Source organism: Anabrus simplex, chromosome 14 (assembly GCF_040414725.1).
Source record: "Anabrus simplex isolate iqAnaSimp1 chromosome 14, ASM4041472v1, whole genome shotgun sequence".
Classification (NCBI taxonomy): Eukaryota; Metazoa; Arthropoda; class Insecta; order Orthoptera; family Tettigoniidae; genus Anabrus; species Anabrus simplex.
This window is the reverse complement of record NC_090278.1, coordinates 80,427,220-80,441,149: the sequence shown is the minus strand read 5'-3', so window position 1 is coordinate 80,441,149 and position 13,930 is coordinate 80,427,220. Positions and strand designations below refer to the sequence as shown.

Sequence of the window (13,930 nt, the reverse complement as noted above, 5' to 3'; positions counted from 1 at the left end):
GATGCTTCATGTCCTGTGTCATATAGATGTGCAGCAACTGCTGATTTTTGTGCTTATGTAGCTGAAGTGCCTGGTGCTCTTAAAATCTGATGTCAAATCATTTTTCCAGCTTGTCCAATGTATAAACATTCACATATTTTACAAATGATTTTAACTAGATCAGTCTGTTTGAATTTATTTGGTGTGTTGACTGAGTGTGGTTGAATTTGACCCACTGTGTTAATGGCTGAGAAGCTGATGAGTATATTTTGTTTCTTGGGGGTTTGAAGCTGTGTAAGAAATAAACAAAATACTCTCACTCTTTTACACTCACGTCCAAGAAGGGATAACATTCAACATTTTAGAAACTGTGGAAATTTATAGATATTGATTAGTAGATCCTGAACACATCATCATCATCATCATCATCATCATCATCATCATCATTTCCCCTTATCCAGCTCCTGCTGGGTTGGGGTGTGTATGGCACTTCTCCATCTTGCTCTTTCCTTCCACCATTCCTCTCCCACGATCTTGTCCGAGTCTAAATTTCATCTTCTTATGCCGCTCTTCACTGATTCAATCCACCTTGTGCTTGGTCTTCCTCATCTTGCTCTTTCCTTCCACCATTCCTCTCCCACGATCTTGTCCGAGTCTAAATTTCATCTTCTTATGCCGCTCTTCACTGATTCAATCCACCTTGTGCTTGGTCTTCCTCTTGCTCTCTTGCCTTCGCACTTTGCCTCCAGCATCTGCCTTGGAATTCAATTCTCCTCCATCCTCTTTACATGTCCAGACCACCTTAGTTTATTCTTTTCAACTCTCTCATTTAGCTTTCCTATCCCAACTTCCTTCCTAACATCTTCATTTCTCACTCTGTCTTTCCTATCATACTTCTTAGGAATTTCATCTCGCTGGCTGAATTCCACTCTCTCGCCTGGTCGTCAAAGTCCAAGTCTCAGCTGCATAGGTCAGTATAGGTACATAGGTAGTACATTTTGTACATTATCTCTTTACTTTTCCTTGGCACTTCTTTGCTCCAAACAAGTTTTCTTACCCTTTGGTAGAATGCATTACCCTGCTGTACCCTCCCGCTAATCTCCATGTCCACCCTAGCATTTTGCATTAGTTCACTTCCTAGGTACTTAAAGCTGTCCACAATTTCCAGACTCTGAATTCCAATTTTCACAATGCCCTTTCCTTGCCTTTCCCCTCTCGACATCATCACAGCCTTACTTTTCTCTGTACTGATTTTCATGCCATACTTCTCAATTTTTTCATTCAGTACATCTAGTTCATCTTGCACTTCTTTGTTGTTCTTTCCCCAGATCACAACATCATCTGCAAATAGCAGTATCACCGGGCGAGTTGGCCGTGCGCATAGAGGTGCGCGGCTGTGAGCTTGCATCCGGGAGATAGTAGGTTCGAATCCCACTATCGGCAGCCCTGAAAATGGTTTTCCGTGGTTTCCCATTTTCACACCAGGCAAATGCTGGGGCTGTACCTTAATTAAGGCCACGGCCGCTTCCTTCCAACTCCTAGGCCTTTCCTGTCCCATCGTCGCCGTAAGACCTATCTGTGTCGGTGTGACGTAAAGCCCCTAGCAAAAAAATAAAAAAATATAAAAAATAGCAGTATCATCTCTTCATCTCCATATGCTTCCTTTGTTTCCTTTACAATTTCCTCCATGACCATAATAAACAAGAGAGGTGACAGCACACTCCCCTGTCTTAGTCCAGTCTTATTCCTAAACCATTCTGTCTTCCCAACTGGGGTCAGTACTCTGCTAACACAGTTGTTGTACATTGTTTGCACCATTTCTAACATTTCTTTTCCGAGTCTCTTTTTAACCATGTTTTCCCAAACCTTCTCTCTGGGGACACTATCATATGCCTTTTCTAAATATGAAAGTCATGACCAGATCCTTTGCATATTCCCAGTTCTTTTCCATCAGCTGTCTCGTGCTAAAGATTGGGTCCACTGTAGATCTTCCACACCTGAAGCCATATAGTTCCTCTCCTTCAATCTTTCTTCTCATTCTTCTTTCTAATATCCTTTCCATTATTTTAACTACCTGAATACTTACTCAATGATAAAATTGAAAATGAATAATTAGAAACAATATTAAAATTTTGCAGCAACTGTACATAAGGTAGGGGGCCCATATTTTGTCCCTGTAGCAGATTTGGACTTGAAGAAATTCAGGAATATTATAGAACATCTTATGATCTTGAGTTAACCTAAAAAAGATGAATATCCCCAAAATATTGCAAAAGGAATTAATGTATGGACAGCAGACCCCATACAGTTTTAGTTATACCACTTACATGTGTACATAGAAGTTGTCTGAATTTCTGCAATGCATGGTCATATTACAGTGATGTAGCCAGGAGCTGAGAGGGTGAATGGTTACCCCTAACTTACAGGCAAATTGTCTGTGTCATACTGTAAAAGGTTGGATTGGTAGTATCTGAGAATTCACATCACAAATAGTGGGAGAAACAACTAGCTCAGATTCCTGTCACCATACTGTTCGATAATTTGTGATGGCTTTCTTTCTTTTTTTGCAAAAAATCAGATTATCAAATTCATAGTAAAACCTGCAGCTGACTGAGCTCTTGGTAAGCATTATTAATGGTAGATGTATTGGCTAGTTCGTGCCAACTACGACATACTATTTTAAGAGGCGGCTGAGAACTCCTTTGATTTGGGAGGCTGTGTCTATAATTAACAATACTCATAAGATTGATAAATGTAAGGAGATAGTTAACACCATTAAAATACATAAGCTACAGTACTTGGGCCATATAATCAGAGGATCTTCTGCAAGTAATCATTCAAGACTGATGGAAAATGTAGCTGTGGTAGAAGACGAAGTTCTTAGCTGGTTTTATTGTAGTTGCAGCAAACTATTCAGCACTGCAAGATCTAACAACAGGATTGCTGTGAGGAGAGAGAGCACATGAAGAAGGAGAAAAAGAAGAAGAATCTTACACTTGACAGCAAAGTAATACATTCAGTGAACCAGGCCTAGGAGAAAAATAATGTACGTTTTATAATTCCACTTGTGAGATGGATTTAATTTCAGTAAGTTCAGTTTCAGATTAAGATAACATACTCATAGGGATTGTAAATAGACGCTGTCAGTAGAGACATCATGCTCGAAACATCAGAGATGGCTTGCTTCTTCATGTATTAAATCTTGTTAATATTTGAAAATGTTTCTACAAGAATGGAGGGGGCTTCCCCCCGGTGACACCCTCTGCCTACAGTACTGTTGTGTTAGATAATTTATTAAGATACTCCCATATAATGCCCTGCACTTACATATTTCAAAAAGTATTTTTGTTCCAGATGATTACAACCAGACAACTACAATCAGTCGACGTTCCATTGTACTTCCTGACGGTAAACTGGACTACAGTGGACCTCTGAAGGTCAATGTCAAAGTGACACACATAGGAAACATGTCTCTTCACATCACAAACCTGCTCAGAGGGCGACCCGTAGTGGGTGAGTTTTAACTACGTTTCCTTTGAGATAATTTGTAAAAAAGAGAAGAAAAAGCTGGATATCTACAGACAAATTTAAATATTAGAAAAGAACAAACAAGGAATGAATCAAGTCATAGTAGAGACACTTTCACTACTGTCTTCACATAACTGAGCACTTTCTCCATTCAACCTAGTTCATTTTCAAAACTTTTTTTTTCCTACTTGTTTAATTTTATTATAGTTTATTGCTTTCAGCCGGCCCCGTGGTGTAGGGGAGTGTGCCTGCCTCCTACCCGGAAGCACCAGGTTCGATTTCCTACCAGGTCAGGGATTTTTACCTGGACCTGAGGGCTGGTTTGAGGTCCATTCAGCCTACGTGATTAGAATTGAGGAGCTATCTGACGGTGAGATAGCGGCTCCGGTCTCGAAGGCCAAGAATAACGGCCGAGAGGATTCGTCGTACTGACCACACGACACCTGGTAATCTGCAGGCCTTTGGGCTGAGCAGCGGTTGCTTGGTAGGCCAAGGCCTTTCAAGGGCTGTAGTTCCATGGGCTTTGGTTTGGTTTGGTTTTTTATTGCTTTCATGTCCGTATTGATGATGTTCACGATCGTAAAATGGGGATAATTCCACCTAATCAATACTGCTTATTAAAAGTACAATGTATTTATACTTAAAAATGCACTATTTGCAGTACCAGTTTTAATCTGTATTGATCATCCTCAGCTGCTTTAAGAACATGAGATAAAACAACCTGTACAAATTATTGGACATCACTTAGTTTAAGAATGTGATTAAAAAGCATTAATAACAAGTTAAAAACAGTGATGAACAGTGTTGATGACAAGTTAAAATCAGTAAAATTTAAAATTTGTCTATAGGTCCCTTACAGTGCTCGTTACTCCTGTTGTAGTTCTGTCTTCTTCATAGTTAAGATGCACTTAAAAGTCCTGGTGTGTTGCTAGATGAGTACTTTGTATCTTGTGTGATACTTATTCCAGTGAGGTGTGGGCTTGTCAAATATAGTGCTGAGGTGTGTTGCTTTATGTGTTGGCAGGTCTGTCTTAAAGTCAGATTGACTAATCTTCAAATTTGCTTGTGAAGATGGATGTCGTGTTCTTTTAGTAAAAGTTAACTTGACATTTATTATACATTGGAGTCGGTGGAATTATCTATGGGATAGTAGTTGTGCAATTCAGTTGGAAAGGCTAGATGGTGTTGCCCTTCTGAAAGCACGTTGAGAACTTTTTTAATGTCATACTAACACAACAAAGGTTTTCAGCAATGATGGGATAGGAAAGGTGTGGGATTTGGAAGGTATCGGTAGTGGCCTTAATTAATGTACAGCCACATCATTTGCCTGGTGCAAAAATGGGAAACTACTGGAAACCATTTTCAGGGCTGCCGAAGGTGGGATTCGAACTCACTATCTTCCTAATGCAAGCACACAATTATGTGTCCTTAAATGAATGACCAGTTTGCTCAGTTGGCAATTGTTTCTGCACTGACATTAAATTCTTCTTACAGTTAGCCATCATTGTCTTCAATAGCTCCTGAGTTGCCTCATTATCTATGGCTTGTGCTCATCCTTCACTTGAATATAATCATGACAAATTCATTCCTCTTCACTGTACTACAATCCCTATATTGATATGAGATCAGTCTTTTCTTCCATGTCTTCCTATCGTCTCATTTGTTCATTCTTCCCCCCTCAGATCTTCAGCTTGGTTCTTCCTCTCTTCCTGTTTTCAGTGACAGTTATCACCCCTACTATCTTTCCCTCCTCTCTGCGTAGACAAACCATCTCAGCTTAGGATTCTGAATCTTCTTCTAATGAGTCCTATCTTGCCTGTACCTCTGCTGTAGTAATTTCTGATTTTGGACTCCCTTGCCACATCACACATTCATTTCAACATTCCCATTCCTATCATATCCATCTTGATGCCTTGTCGAGCAGCACATGGGAAAGAAGAAACAGAAAATAAAGCTACTCTCAAGTGAGAAGAAAAAAGACATGAATTAATAACAAGAAAGAAATTATAATTATATATTACAAAATGTTGAATTGGATTACCATCTTTCTTCAATAAAAGAACATACGTCTTCCTAGACCTGCAAGGTGCAGAAGACGTGTACTTAACAGAATTTGCCAGCTGCTACTCGTTTCCAAGAATACGTCCTTTCCTCTGCAATTCTTCTTAAAGTCTGTTGGCTGTATGGAGACGTTGCTCATGATTGATCAAACCACTCTTCACATGAAACATGTGATCACATCCAAAGGTGGGTGGAGGACACAGTTGGATCTGACCACACAGTGAGACATCTTCTGCAGTAGCTTTGCGCTAAAGAACACGGTTCTGTGCAGTTGTTGCCCAGGTGTTAGCATTTATGTTGGTGCTATTCAGAGTCTTCTTAAGCTGGTCTTTATAATGTTTCAAAGCAGCACCTTGAGGCCTTTTGCCACGACCAGTCTCACCGTAGAGAAGTTGTTTAGGCAGTCTGCTATCATTCAAATGAACGTATAACCACCGCACAACCTCAATCTGGTCGGCTATATTTACTGACACTGAGGGGCCAATGAGCATTACAGAGGGTGATACCGGTATGAGTAAATCGTCACTTGCCTGAAGAATCACTAGGGAATTCCAAGGTGTTATCAGGTACCAGCCAGACCTATGACTATGCTGTTCATAAACTTAACCATAATAGTTATTTGATTTGATACTGTATTGACTTGTCTAAATCTATTAAAGAAACTACAAAATAGTTTATGTTGGGTCCACCTTGTCAATACACTTTTTTCAATGACTGAAAATGATTTATTCTATCTTACATGTTTCAGGATTTGACTTCACTGATTAAGGGAATGCATATTGATTAAATCATTTTCAGTCATTGACAAGGTGGACCCAACATAACCTACTTTAAATAGTCTCTTTAATAGATTTAACTATGGCTATGCATCAAGCATTAAGAAGAACAGGGTTCCACGATCAAATAACTGCTTATAAGCCAAATATTTCCCATCTTACTAGAAAGCCCTGCCTGGCGTGGTGTGAAAAGTGATCCTAATGGACACTGGAACAGTGGAAGCAGATAATTTGGAGTGTTGAGTCATGTCATAGATTGTGGCAATCTGATGGAATGGTTTGCGTATGAAGAATGTCTGGAGAATGCTATCTACCTGAATGTTTAGTACCAAGATTGCAGTTTGGAGGAGGTGGCATTATGGTGCAGGGATGTTTCTCATGGCATGTACTCGGCCCTCCAGCAGGACTGTATCACTGTAAACGCAGAGCTTTTGTAATGCCTAGCATGGAAAATCAGTTCAGTGAAGACAATTGTTTATACCAACATGATAACACTCCAAGTCATAAAGTGGGCTCTGTAAGCCAATGGTGCAGCGAGGATAGGAATTGTGCCAGCTGCCGAAGCCTGTCGTATTCCTCTGGGGCAATGATTAATGAATGACAGATGAAATTAAATGATATTGGAGAGTGTTGCTGGAATGAAATATGACAGGTAAAACTGGAGTACCCAGAGGAAAACCTGTCCCGCCTCTGCTTTGTCCAGCAAAAATCTCACATGGAGTGACTGGGATTTGAACCACGGAACCCAGCGGTCAGAGGCTGGTGCACTGCCGCTTGAGCCATGGAGGCTCTAAGCCAATGGTTTAAAGATGATAATATTATGCAAGTGGAATGGCCCACCCATAGATCTGATCAAAACCCAATAGAACACGTGTGGGATGAGTTAGAACAGCAACTTTGTTCCAGACCCCACCATCAAACATCTACACTTTCTCTGGCTAGGGGATCTTCGGGAAGAATGGCACGCCGTTCCCAAGGAAACATTCTGACACATGGTGGAAAATCTTCCAAACAGAGTGAGGACTGTGATAAAAGCAAAAGGTGGGCCAACATCATGTTAATAGCGACTACTAGAGAATGTTTTGTTCCCCTTGTGGGTTGAAACATGTTGTTGTTTTCTCTACATTCCGTACAGTTTGCCAACATTTCAAATACATTGCAGTATTCTTTGTCAAGGCAAATGAAATACCCCTACTCGATCCGAGGTAATTAGTCTCCCAGGCAATAATCACACTAGGAGAGTAGTTTCTGACCTTTGCCTTACATATCCTACCCTCTCTGGCTGATGTAAGCCCCCTGGCTGTCTTGAGAGAATTCTGGAACGTTATGTGTTACAGCCAGGTGGTGGGACTTGCCCGCGCTGTTAAATAACTTGAGACAAGCCTGGAGTTTACCACATTGAATGCAGCTGCGGAACGTGTTACTTTGGTGAGACGAAACATCTGATCTCAACCTGCTTTAAAGAACATATTGAGCAGAGCAAGAACCAAGACACAAAGTATCATTTGACAAGACCAAGATCGTAGCAGCTATCCTTGGAATCTCAAAAAAAAAAAAAAATCCATGAGGCTATTGAAATCAAGAAACACCTGAACAATATGAATTTAGAAGAAGGACATAAAATCAGCAATTGAGGTGCTGAGATAAAAAAAACAGGACTAGTAATCATTTTGGTGGTATATGAGTTATTACTTTCTTGACGAGTAGAAGATATAAAATAAGGAATGAAGAAACTGGAGTGGAAAAAATGAATGGTAGAATAGAGAATGGCCGACTAAGATGGTTTTGGCACAAGAAGTGAATGAACGATGAAAGAATGCCAAGAAAGGTGATGGAAATGCAAATGTAAGGAAGGAGAGGCCATAGACGACCACGATTGAGTTGGAAGAACATAATCCAACACAGTATTAGGTAAAGAAACCTGGACTGGGACACAGTATGGGAGGAGGAGTGTTAGAATGATCGAAGAAAGTGGAGAGGAACCATATTGTCCCTACCTGGCTACAGGTGGATAATGGGAAATGATGATGATGATGATGATGATGATAATGAGTTATTACTGTGGTTCTTATATTTATAAGATTTTTCACCTGTTGATACTAAAATGAGACATGTTCAGTAACTGTTTCTCTGTCTAAATCAGTGTTTAAATTTTCTGATGTGCTAAAGTGAAGTTTGTGGCAGTGATCAGGAATGAACTATGGTGTCCAAATCAAATATGAACATAGTAGTGTGACTAAATAAGCTGGGTTGTTTAGTAAGAAAATCCTCTTTTATTATTCCTTCCTTGTTACAAGCCAAGATAGTGATAGGTTATTAACTTGTCTTTCCATGACAGCATCCATTTTAATATGAATGTCTTGTTATATGTTGCATGTTTATACACTTATCTGGAATGCGTATTAATGTGCTTAAAATGATTAAAAACACATTATTGCTATAAAATTGTACACATTTTTGAGAAAAACTTTATTTTTGGTAAATTGAGCATTGTTTAAATCAAAAACAGGACTTGTCAATCATTTTCTAATATCAATTTTCTGTCCGACTTGTTGGCTGAATGGTCAACGTACTGGCCTTCGGTTGGGTTTGATTCCCGGCTGGGTCGGGGATTTTAACCTCAATTGGTTAATTCCAATGTCTCGGGGGCTGGGTGTGTGTGGCGTATTCAACATTAGAAAACATCCTAGGTAGGGCCCTCATCTTCACAGACATGCAGGTCGCCTAATAGACCGTCTACGAGAAAAAGACCTGCACCAGGCCTCTACGGAGGCCATACGTCTTTATTATTATTTTATCAATTTCCTAGTATGTGTCTTTATTATATGATAACATGTTTTGGTATATGTCTTTAATATTTCTAATGAGCATATGCAATTAACTATAAGGTGTAGGAATATTATTACATAGAATTATATATAAAAATTGATATATCTCAAAATCTCTATTCAGTGCCATGTCCTATTTTTGATCTCAGCACTTCAATTCTTAGATGTCTATCGTACATAGATTAAGAAATGCAGACAACAACATAAACATGCAGGTCGAACGTCAAATTATATAACAGCATGGGCAAGTCCCCCCCACCTGACTGTGACATATGACATTCCAGAATTCTCACAAGACAGTCAGTGGGCTTATGTCAGCCAGACAGGGTAGGATATATAGAGCCAAGGTCAGTAACTACTCTCGTAGTGTGATTGCTGTGTGGGAGACTGATTACCTCAGATCGAGTAGGGTTATTTTATCATAGGTTATGAATTTCGTTATGTTCCTTGTTGACAGTTGATCACTATCGAAGGGTAGAGAAGGGTCCACCTATTCAATACTATTAGCTTGTATAATGTTATTTATTGTATGATGTTATTTGCAGATGATATTGTGATTTGGGGAGAAGATGACAAGAAGGTTCAAGAACAGTTGAATGTGGTGAATGGGAAGATCGAAGAATGTGGATTGAAAATAAGTGTAGAAAAAAGTAAAACTCTTGTTATGACTAGAGGGGAGAAAGAAGGGAAAGGTCAGATTAGACTTGCAGACAAGCCCTTGGAAGTAGTGGAAACGTTTAAATACCTGGGGAGTGAATTAATGGAGAATGCTCGACTGGATGCTGAGATTAGTAAAAGGATTCAAGCTGGAAGTTGTTTCTATCATAGTGTAAGAAACATGTTATGGGACAAAGATGTGCCAACAGAAGCAAAGGATACTATGTACTAGATGTATTACGTACCCATAACAACTTACGGAGCAGAAACTTGGACAATGACAAAGAAGGATGAGAGTCGAATACAGGCAGCTGAAATGAAGTTCTTGAGGAGTATGATACAGAAGAGTAGAAGAGACAAAATAAAGAATGAGAAAATCCATGAAGAAATTGGACTGGAAAAAATGAATGATAGAATAGAGAAGAGCCGACTAAGATGGTTTGGGCACATAAAGCGAATGAGCGATGAAAGAATGCCAAAAAAGGTGATGGAAATGCAAATCCAAGGAAGGAGAGGCCGTGGACGACCACGATTGAGATGGAAGGATACCATCCAACGCAGCATTATAGAAAGAAACCTGGACTGGGACACAGTGTTGGAGGAGGAGTGGTGGAAAGACCGAAGAAAGTGGAGAGGAACCATATTTGCCCCTACCCGGCTACAGCTGGATAAAGGGAAATGATGATGAATGTCTTATATAACTGGGACTAGTTTTGACCCCATATACACTGGGTCATCTTCGGCCATGATCCAATTGGAAAAACATACGCTCACATGCAACACATAATAAATTAGACAAACTGGAATGTTTCAATTTACAATCCAAATTTAAAAATACTGGTGAAGTCCAAACAACACATCCAAAATTGAAATTAAATGACACTGGTGCTGTTGGTGTGGAACTATGTCATCACTGCTATAGCAACCAAAAGTTCTTGAATTGATCTGCGAGTAGGCATTCCCCATCTGCATAGACGAGCCATTTGGTTTATAGATAGTGTTTTGCACAGTAGTAATATGGACAATGGTTTGTTGAAGGGAAACATCCAGATCTATTGTTTATTTGGTTTGTGTCTCTATGTTGTTCATAAAATGTGTGCATTTGGTATGGACACCAACACTTTGGCACCAACAGCAGTAGTATCATTTGATTTCAATTTTGGATGTGTTGTTTGGACTCCATCAGTATTTTTATACTGTATTTGACTTGTAAATTGAAACATACCAGTTTGTCTAATTTATTATGTGCTGTATGTGAGCATATGTTTTTCCACTTGGAACGTGGCTAAAGATGACCCAGTGTATATGGGGTCGAAACTAGTCCCAATTATATAAGACATCATACAAGCTAATAGTATTGAGTAGGTGGACCCTTCTTTACCCTTTGATAGTAGGGGTATTCCAGTTGCCTTGACAAAGAATACTGCAATGTATTCGAAACATCCGCAAACTGTATGGAATGTACAGAAGGTAACAACACGACTCAACCCAGAAGGAGAAAAATAATAACTCTACACATCGTGCAAGCTACACTTCTAAGATACTAGAGAATATGTTACCAGCAAACTCTGACTTCAGTTTGAAGTTAGTTTGTGGATACTTTTGATCAAATAGTGTGTTTGTGCAAATATAGAAATAAATGCAGTTTTTAAATCAAACTCTTAAAAACACGTTTTCTTCCTGTATGTTTCAGAGGGCATGCTGGATAGAATGATCAACTCAGCATGGAGACCTACGTTACCTCTCTTCACCCCTGCTGTCAATGACCTTGTCAGCACTGCCTTCACAGAGATCTTCAACAAGTACTTCAAACGCTTCCCATTTGAGCAAATATTTCCAGACTGATAGAACTATTCAGCAAAGAAGAATGTAAAGTGCAAATGTATACGTCATTGACCAAAGGGAACCAGTCAATATCAGTGTAAATAAGTGATGGAACATGAATGAGTACAACAATATTATAAGGGATGAAGTTTTTATGATATTCTTCTTGTCATTTAGGCCAACTGTGGACCATTTTAATTCGATTTCAGCTACTTGAGGTGTTTGTTCCATGTCCAGCACTTCCTCACTTGATCATTCTGCATTCTTCTCCTTTCTTCCATTCAGGTTTTTTTGATGATGCTTGTTGTTTAAAGGGGCCTAACATCGGAGGTCATCGGCCCTCAGGGATTTTTTAGTCCAGCATCTAGGAAACTCTCGTTGTTCATGATTCTAGACTTAATTTCCATACCTTGTATTCCTACTTTCCTGGATCCTTTTTTTTCACCTCCCAATGTCAGTGTATTCTAGTTCTCTTGGTCTCAAACAACCTCACTCTTTGCCTGGTTAGTTTTTGTGGGTTCATTCTGAAGATGTGTCCAAAGAACAGGGCTCTTCTTTTCTGGATGGTGTCAGAGATCTTTTCCATCTTGACATCAATTCTTGATTGCATTTCTTCCCATACGATCCATTTTGAAGTCTTTGAGATCCTGATATCGACATTAGAATCTTTCTCTCCATTACTTCCAGCTTCTCGATCAATCCTGATTTTGTTAGGTTTGGGCATTCAGGTGAGTATAAGGCTTCCACTGTCTGCAGAATTGCTATTAAGTTCTTTCTCCTACTTTGAATATGTTGTTATTTTATACATCTCTTGCTGAGGTTTCAGATACATTGCAGTATCCTTTATCAACGCAAGTGATGTACTCCTACATGATGCAATGTAATCAGTTGCCAGGGACAGCTAAAATCAACCATGAAGGTGGTCACTATACCTTGCCCTAGCGTAATCTCAACGTAAGCACCGAGGGCATTGTTATAATATGGAATCATGATTGCCAAATTCAGAGTGCAAAAGTATTGTATAAAGTTTTAATAATTATGGATTTTTATCAATATTATTGTACATTTTTAGAAGAAAGCACTTTTAACACTTTCGCTACTGGCTGTCTGAGCACCTTGCCACCACTGTGGCCCAGCCATGTTTTTTATGCCACCTACATTAGTTCATATTGCAGAAATAATTATTGACAAAAATATTTACAAAAAATATACGGTAACATTGTTTCTCTTACTATTTTTATATACATCTGTTGTTGTTTGAGTCATCAGTCCATAGGCTGGTTTGATGCAGCCTTCCACGCCACACTATCCTGTGATAACCTTTTTGTTTCTACATCCTACATCTGCTTTAATTTGCTTATCATATTCATACCTTGGTCAACCCCTACCATCCTTACAGCCTACACTTCCTTCAAAAGCCAACTGAACAAGTCCTGAGTGTCTTTAGATGTGTCCTATCATTCTACCCCTTCTTCTCATCAAATTTAGCCAAATCGATCTCCTTTCACGAATTTGATTCAGTATCTCTTCATTCATGATTCGATCTATCCATCTCACCTTCAGCATTATTCTGTAACACCACATTTCAAAAGCTTCTATTTTCTTTCTTTCTGAACTAGTTTTCGTCCATGTTTCACTTCCATACAATGCCACACTCCAGATGAAAGTCTTCAGAAACATCTTTCTAATTTCTATATCAATGTTTGAAGTGAGCAAATTTCTTTACTTTGAGAAGGCTCTTCCATGCTTGTGCTTGTCTGCATTTTATGTCCTTACTCGTATGTATGTCAAATATTGGGGCTGATGGATGACAGAAAGGAAACTTGGTCATTGTTCCTGTCCAGATTACTATTCACCCTTCCAGCATTTTAGCTGCGCATGTAATCACACTTGCGTTCACTATCCAAAGCTATCAGATCAGCACCTATCATTATTCTGAAAAATATCACATATTTCTTTTTCCGGAATCAATCTTATTACTACAAAATTTACTCATTTGAAGCTTTGTCTACTACACAACCACCATCACTTACAATTTCAGTCAATCTGAGAAGAGCCAAAATTGGCTTGTAAACAATGAGAAAAAGAACACAAAGGGAGGGTTGTACAGTGTCGAGAAAAAAGGACACTCGCGTCATCTACTGGAAAAATAAAAAAAGAAACTTTTGGGTGGAACTCTTCTGGTCTCTGAAAATACAAGCGTTTTGGAGTATGCTATACTGAATGTGCGCTAAAGGACTTTCCTCCTCCACAGGAGCAAAGGTGTTAATGAAGCCG

At 39.2% G+C, this 13,930-nt stretch overlaps 1 protein-coding gene across 1 annotated transcript in view; it reads left to right on the top strand.

The window, feature by feature from the left end:
- The window catches only part of Jhbp16 (Juvenile hormone binding protein 16), a 35,164-nt gene extending 23,367 nt beyond the window's left edge, over nt 1–11,797 (top strand). The window contains exons 5-6 of the mRNA XM_067158051.2: nt 3,334–3,492; nt 11,523–11,797. Coding sequence (XP_067014152.2) covers nt 3,334–3,492; nt 11,523–11,674 — 311 coding nt within the window. The 3' untranslated portion in view covers nt 11,675–11,797. The remainder of the gene's footprint in view (nt 1–3,333; nt 3,493–11,522) is intronic.
- The last annotated feature ends 2,133 nt before the right edge of the window (nt 11,798–13,930 follow it).